The sequence below is a fragment of the Macrobrachium rosenbergii genome, chromosome 13, assembly GCF_040412425.1.
Source record: "Macrobrachium rosenbergii isolate ZJJX-2024 chromosome 13, ASM4041242v1, whole genome shotgun sequence".
Classification (NCBI taxonomy): Eukaryota; Metazoa; Arthropoda; class Malacostraca; order Decapoda; family Palaemonidae; genus Macrobrachium; species Macrobrachium rosenbergii.
In genome coordinates, this window is record NC_089753.1 from 40,866,413 (window position 1) to 40,873,912 (window position 7,500).

Consider the following 7,500-nt stretch of genomic DNA (forward strand, 5'->3'; position numbering starts at 1 on the left):
CACAAATCACTCATTTAAAACTGAAATTTTTATGGATTAATACATCTTTATAATAATATATGTTTTACAGTTGTGCATATCATTAGCAATTACTTGAATTGCTGCGTCGTTCTTCTTAACTACTTTTTGTGTTTTGATTAAATCTGAGAAAACGTTCTCATGAAGACAAAGTGCCGGTAATAATATAATATAGGTCGTGCTTCGTTAAATACTTTTCTTTGCATATATTCTGTCATTGTGATACATTTCTTTTATGTTATTTTCCTTTTAGCATAACTTTAAAAGACACTAGGGTAAATGTATAGTATGGTGTGGCAATATATGATTTCACAAGTGATCCAGTAAGATAGTAAATATATTGTTTCTAAAGTTGTGATCTACATAAATAGCTATGTGCAATTTCCTCAACATTATATCATGTTAAATCCGATTCCTCTTCTTTCTCTTCCTTCTTCAAATTCTTTAAAAAAAAAAATTCAGGTGATCTGGGTACAGTGGAAATTTCTTTTGACAGTGTTGCTCTCTTGCAGAGGCATGCATTAGCAGACTGTCAGGGCTTTAGCAGTCAAAGGCAAGAGACTTCCATTGTTTTTGTTTCTTGTTTTTACTTGCAGGCAGTCTTCTTCTTCTTCTTTTCTTCTTATCTGGTTACAGCAGAACCTTTGCACATCGACCTGTAGCAGCCTTGTAGTTTTTCTCGGACCTGGATTGAATTCAGAGTCGATGTTTACTTTGCAAATGGTAACATGAAATTCTTATATATATATATATATATTATATATATATATATATATATATATATATATATATATATATATATATATATATATATATATAGAGTATATGTATACATATATATATGTATATATACATATGTGTGCATATATAATGTACATACATATTATATATAAACATGCATTATACCGTACGTTTATGTAGAATCTACTGGTCACTTTTTACCAGATACATATGTCATTGTAATAGTCACAATGCCTTCTTAACTTCTCGAATTCTTCGAGCTTTTCTGGATATGCTTGTCACTTCAAAGCCTTAAGATCCAAGTGCAAGAAATTTGAAGCAGTTATGATGTCCGGTAACGGGAAACGAACCCGCATCCCATAATCAAAACGAGTTCACGTTACCGATCTGACTTGCACTTGGGTCTTAAGGCTTTGTAGTGACAAGCGTATCCTAAAAAAGTGCAAAGAATTCTAGAAGTTAAGAGGGCATTGTGGCCATTACAATTACACACACACACACACACACACACACACATATATATATATATATATATATATATATATATATATATATATATATATATATATATATGTGTGTGTGTGTGTGTGTGTACTTCTGTGTGCATCTCTTGCCAAATATGTATGTATATGAAAATTTATATTTTTCACTTTCTACAGCTGAAGAGAAGCATTTCTTTACCCTGAAAACCACTATTTTAGAATTTTTTTAAAGATTGCCATTGCTCTCTGGAGCTCAGAATGGTTTGCCTTGTCTTAACTTTCTACCCACTCAGTTACTTCTCCATATCGATGAAGAATAGAGACTTGTAGTAAGGCAATCATTTAATATCGCGCTAGAAAATTGCAAATAGCATCTTACCTGCTGGTTGTTAGAGCTGTGAAGGATAAACACAGCAACCCCTGTGACGCCATTAAGGATAGAGAATGTTCCGTAGAGGGGCAGGTTTTGTTCGTATTCGGACAACATCCCAACCATCCAGTGCGAGAAGACGAGCGGCATTATGATTAGATTCGTACGCTGCGAGATCTTCGCGCTCACGAGTTGCGTTCTGTCCATTCCTTGGGCAAGAGAGAGACGGAGACTAATCAGCAAGGGTGTTTGGAGACCGCAAATCTTCGTCTAAAGGTTCCTCTCATTCCGTGGGGGGGTTAATGCCGTCAGTGCACCTCCTCACGCGGTGCACTGTATAGGCATTACTAAAGGTTCGTAGCAACTCCCTTCGGGCCCCAGCTGCCACCCTTTCATTCCTTTTTCTGTACCTCTGTTCATATCCTCTTTCTTCCATCGTACTGCCCACCCTCTCCGAACAGCTGTTTCATATTGCAACTGCGAGGCTTTCCTCCTGTTACACCTTTCAAACCTTTCTACTCTCAATTTCCTTTTCAGTGCTGAATGACCTCACAGGTCCCAGCGCTAGGCCTTTAGCCTAAATTCTGTATATTCCATTGTTCCAAAAGGTCCTTCTAAAATCATTGGAAAGGCTTCTATGTTGTTATACCAATGGTTCGTTCACACTGCAGTAAAACATGTCATAAAACCATGTCGGTAACTTATCACAGACTTGTTGGATACAAGTCAACGACATATTGGTAGTTCTAACCATAGCTTCTTACGATTATCCATCATTTCCCAAGGGCATTCTCCACTTCCGGTCGTCGACTTGTTTTTAAGCTGTTTGTGACATGAACGTGATAAATTTCCAACGTGTCTATATGACACATTTTACTGTAGTGTTGAAGAGAGTCAGATTGAATTGAATTGAATATAGAATTTAGGCCAAGGCCAAGCACTGGGACCTGTGAGGTCATTCAGCGCTGAAACGGAAGTTGACAGTAAAAGGTCTGAAAGTTGTAACAGGAGGAACAGAAGGAATTCCTTGCAGTTGCACTATGAACCAATTGTTAGGAGAGGGTGGAAAGTAAGATGGAAGAGAGAATATGAAAGGAGGTACAGTAACAGGAACGAAAGGGGTTGCAGCTAGTGGCCGAAGGCACGCTGCAAAGAACCCTAAGTAATGCCTACAGTGCTCCGCATGAGGTGCACTGACGGCACTAACGGGCTCCCCCCCCCCCCCCCCACGGGGGAAGAGAGTCAGAGACCAATCAGAAAGGTCCTTTCTAAAATCCACACGTAAAGGTTGTGTTGCTTTACTAATGGTTCGTCCACACTGCAATGAAACATGTCATAAACACATGTAGGTAACTTCTTGCTCACACATCACAAACATGTTGGATACAAGTCGACGACTTATTGGTAGTTTTTAACCAGTTTCGCACGATTATCCAGCCACGGCCTAAAGTAGTTCTCCACTTCTGGTCGCAGACTTGTTTATAACTTGTTTGTGATATGTATGCGATAAATCTCCGACGTATGACTATGACATGTTTACTGTAGTGCGGACACACCCTAACAAACGAGTAGACCACAAACAAACAAACGGAGCCTGCAAAATAACTTCCTTGTTGGAAGGAGTTAGAGTCTGTTCGCTATATTTACTCTAATACCATTGTATTCCGTGTCTGCTGTTTTTAAGAAGCGTGGGAGAAAAATGCAGAAATTAGTAATAATGGCACTTTACAAGTGCCACTCATTATGTGAAAATTATTGACTGTTAATTCTTATTCCATTAATCAGTGTTGTTTTGTAATTCAGAAACATATCTATTCTTAGTCTCACCAATTCCACGCTCTCTCTCTCTCTCTCTCTCTCTCTCTCTCTCTCTCTCTCTCTCTCTCTCTCTCTCTCTCTCTCTCTCTCCATGAATCCATTACTACAGTCGTATCATTATCATTCAGAAGATATACCCCTATTCATATGGAACGAGCCTACAGGGACCATTCACTTGAAATTTAAGCGTCCAAAGAGTATTTTGTTCATTTGAAAGAAGTTACAGAAAATAGGTAATGCAGAAAGAAGAGATCAGTTATTAGAGAAGAAACAAGTTAAATTAGTGAATAAATAGAGATATAAATAAATGAGTCAAAAACAAGGTAAATTGTTTTAGGGTAGAAATTAGCATCAAATTGCAAAAATCCTAAATATTTTTCTGTACTCTGTGATCAATCTCTAGGGCACTTACCCGTTAATGGCTTGTAATTAACAGCGCCAGCAGCTTCAATCAGAGCAAATGTCAGAATTATGATGATGAGGATCGGCATAAACTGCCCGTAGACTAAGGGTGTGTCCATCCTCAGCCAGCAACTAGAAATATATAAACAATAATTAGGAAAATTCGAAACGTATTTTCGCTAACACTGAAAGGAAATAATTATGATCTCTACACTTCCTTATGGGGAGGGGGAGTGCCGTTAGTGCACCTCACGTGGTGCACTGTGGGCATTGCTCCTTTGTTTGCAGCGTCTCTACGACCCGTAGCTGCACCCACTTATTAATCTTCAGATGAAGTTATTACGTTATAATGTATTACTGTTGTTCATAATGAAAAGTATTTATATCTGTGATAAAATTAGCTAGGACAGTGGTTATTACAATTGTACCTCCATTCCGGCTTCCTTTCTTCCACCTTGCTGTTCAACCACAGTCTTCAGCGCTGAATGTCTGAAAGTTTCCCAGTGCTTGGTTTTATAGCCAAATGGCCATAATTCAAATCTGCTTACCATTCATCATTGTTTTTATGTAGCCACAGGTACTTCATACACTAGAGGAGTCCACACTCGGTAGGCTGTTTATGTAGCATGATCTATAAGACTGAATTTCTGTGCCCAGTGGCACGAGTAACTATAGAGGTCTGTGTTAAGGCTCTTCAATAGTTCCACGTCGATGTCATCATTTGTATGTTGCTCCTGGAGCAAGAGCCCTTACTAGTGTATCCGAACTTAGTTTACTCAATCCATACTCCACATCGTGGAGCTGACATGACTATAATTACATTCCTGAGGATGCCTGCCTCAGCGACTGAAACGCAGTTCTGAAGTGTGGCCCACACTTGAGAAGCGACAGAAAGCACCGCTTTAGTTCTGAAGGGGCACATTCTAAACCTTGCAGAATGTAAAAAGGAAAAATTAAATGTCAGGGAAAAGAAACCTTGACTGCAGAAATGGTGATTCCAAATTACGAAACATTCAGAAGCAATGGTCAGAAGAAGCCAGTTATTTTTAATTGTAGATTATTGCAAGGAGTTTTGTCCAGATATAGCCTATTGGAGAACAGAATTGCATGAAAAGGAAGGCACTGAGAGACTTTCAAGTCATCGAGGCCGTTCCGCAGTTTGCAGTTTATTGACTCGTGCGAATTGATAGATTTCAGTGCTAAGAGTGAATTACAAGTAATTGCACTCATTTTTACCAGTGAGGGTACGTAAATATATTCATGAACTGCAGTACGTCAGAAAAACTTAGAGCAGTAGATAGCTGCCAGCGAACAAGGTAGCTGGTTGCCAAAGTCTTTACGTTCCTGCTTTTCATTTATGTTACGCGTGATTGACTGGTTTTGTACCGTCTTTTGCGAGTGATTTGTCACCCAAACTGTCAAATTTTGCCGCCATATGGCAGATAAAAAAATTATTATTTTCAAGACCTGACCGTATCATAGCCTTTGTTCCATGGCCTTCCATAATCTCTAGATCCCCGTAGGGGGTAGGGCCGTCAGTGCACTTCACATGGTTTACTGTACGCACTACTTGAGGTTCTTTGCAGCGTCCCTTCGGCCCCAAGCTGCAACCTCTTTCATTCCCTGTACTGTACTTCCGTTCATATTCTCTTTCTTCTGCCTGACTTTCCACCTTCTCTGACAGTTGTTTCATAATGCAACTGCGAAGTTTTCCTCCTGTTGCACCTTTTAAACCCTCGTACTGCCAATTTCCGTTTCAGCGCTGAATGACCTCATAGGTCCAAGCGCTTGGCCATTAGCCTAACTTCTATATTCCAATTCCATAATCTCTAGATCGAGTTCCATTACTCGAGAGTAAACTCAAGTGGATTTTCCTTTGCTTATTTATGCCCTCACTATAGATTTAGATTAAGATTTATTCATATATTTACACCTGACCCTCATTCTGGTCTTTAGTGTTGTATTCAAAGGAATGTATTCATAAAATATGAAAATTTTTAATGTATGTTCTGGATCATTTGGATTGTATTATTACGGTTTATTATTATTACTATCATAATTGTTGTTTTTGTTGTTGCTATAAGTTCGTTGTTTCAAGAGAATGTATGCTTAATAATAATAATAATAATAATTATGATAATAATAATTTTACTGATTTTTTTAAACGAATGCATGCTTATAATATAATAATAATAATAATAATAATAATAATAATAATAATAATAATAATAATAATCATAATAAACTTACAGATTCTTTAAAGGAATGTATTCATAATAATAATAATAATAATAATAATAATAATAATAATAATAATAATAATCTTACAGATTTTTAAAGGAACATATTCTTATAATAATAATAATAATAATAATAATAATAATAATAATAATAATAATAATAATAATAATAATAAACTTACAGAATCTTTAAAGGAATGTATTCTTAATAATAATAATAATAATAATAATAATAAAAATATTAGTATTAATAATAATAATGATAATCTTACAGATTTTTAAAGGAACGTATTCTTATAATAATAATAATAATAATAATAATAATAATAATAATAAACTTACAGAATCTTTAAAGGAATGTATTCTTAATGATAATAATAATAAAAATAATAGTATTAATAATAATAATAATAATAATAATAATAATAATAATAATAATAATAATTATAAACTTACAGAATCTTTAAAGGAATGTATTCTCAATGATAATAATAATAAAAATAATAGTATTAATAATAATAATAATAATAATAATAATAATAATAAACTTACAGAATCTTGAAAGGAATGTATTCTTAATGATAATAATAATAAAAATAAAAATAATAATAATAATAATAATAATAATAATAATAATAATAATAATAGTAGATCTCACTGATAGTCTCCCCCGTAGTTGTCTAGCTGGAACGCCATGCAGACCAAGATGACTAAGGCGGCGACTCCCCACCCCACCAGGATGTTCTGGAGCTTCGTGAACATCCCGTCCTTCTTGACGATGAAGGCCACGAGGGAGTACATGTGAAGGGCCTCCAGGAGCATGAACATGAAGCAGGCGGTGAAGAAGAGGTGCACGAGGATGGACACGGCCGTGCAGGCTGTCTTTTGGGAAAGAAGGAAGGTTATGATGAGCGCTGGAGGAAGAAAAGGTAATGTTGGTTGCGGTGTTGATGTTGATATTTCAGAAATTGTAGTAGTAGTAGTAGAAGTAGTAGTAGCAGCAGCAGCAGCAGCAGTAGTAATATTAGCAGCAGCAGCAGCAGCAGTAGTAGTAGTAACAATTCAAGCCCTTAGTTCAAATGCAAGGTTTAAGGGTGTTTTTCTCACTATAAGTTATTCTCACTATAATTTACAAAACTGATATGTTTAAGATGGTGGATGTCATTCAGTTAATCTGTGTCAGGACTGATAAAAACGATTAGGAATAGAAATATCATATCTTAAGAATACTGTTGTGTTTAGTAAACTTTTTATTGTATGTATGTATGTATTTATGTATGTATATTGTGTGTGTATATATATATGTGTGTGTGTGTGTGAGAGAAAGAGAGAAAGAGAGAGAAATCACGCTTTTCCCCTTGAAAGGATGTTGCTCCAGAAGGCGCTACCGTTTTTGTGTTCTGCAGGTATAAGGGATGAGTATAAATAT

At 36.1% G+C, this 7,500-nt stretch overlaps 1 protein-coding gene across 1 annotated transcript in view; it reads right to left on the reverse strand.

The window, feature by feature from the left end:
* Window positions 1-632: 632 nt before the first annotated feature.
* Window positions 633-7,500, reverse strand: part of LOC136845225 (adhesion G-protein coupled receptor D1-like) — a 30,953-nt gene continuing 24,085 nt past the window's right edge. The window contains exons 7-10 of the mRNA XM_067115299.1: window positions 6,730-6,953; window positions 3,842-3,963; window positions 1,621-1,820; window positions 633-703 (exon numbers count right to left, since the gene is read on the reverse strand). Coding sequence (XP_066971400.1) covers window positions 641-703; window positions 1,621-1,820; window positions 3,842-3,963; window positions 6,730-6,953 — 609 coding nt within the window. The 3' untranslated portion in view covers window positions 633-640. The remainder of the gene's footprint in view (window positions 704-1,620; window positions 1,821-3,841; window positions 3,964-6,729; window positions 6,954-7,500) is intronic.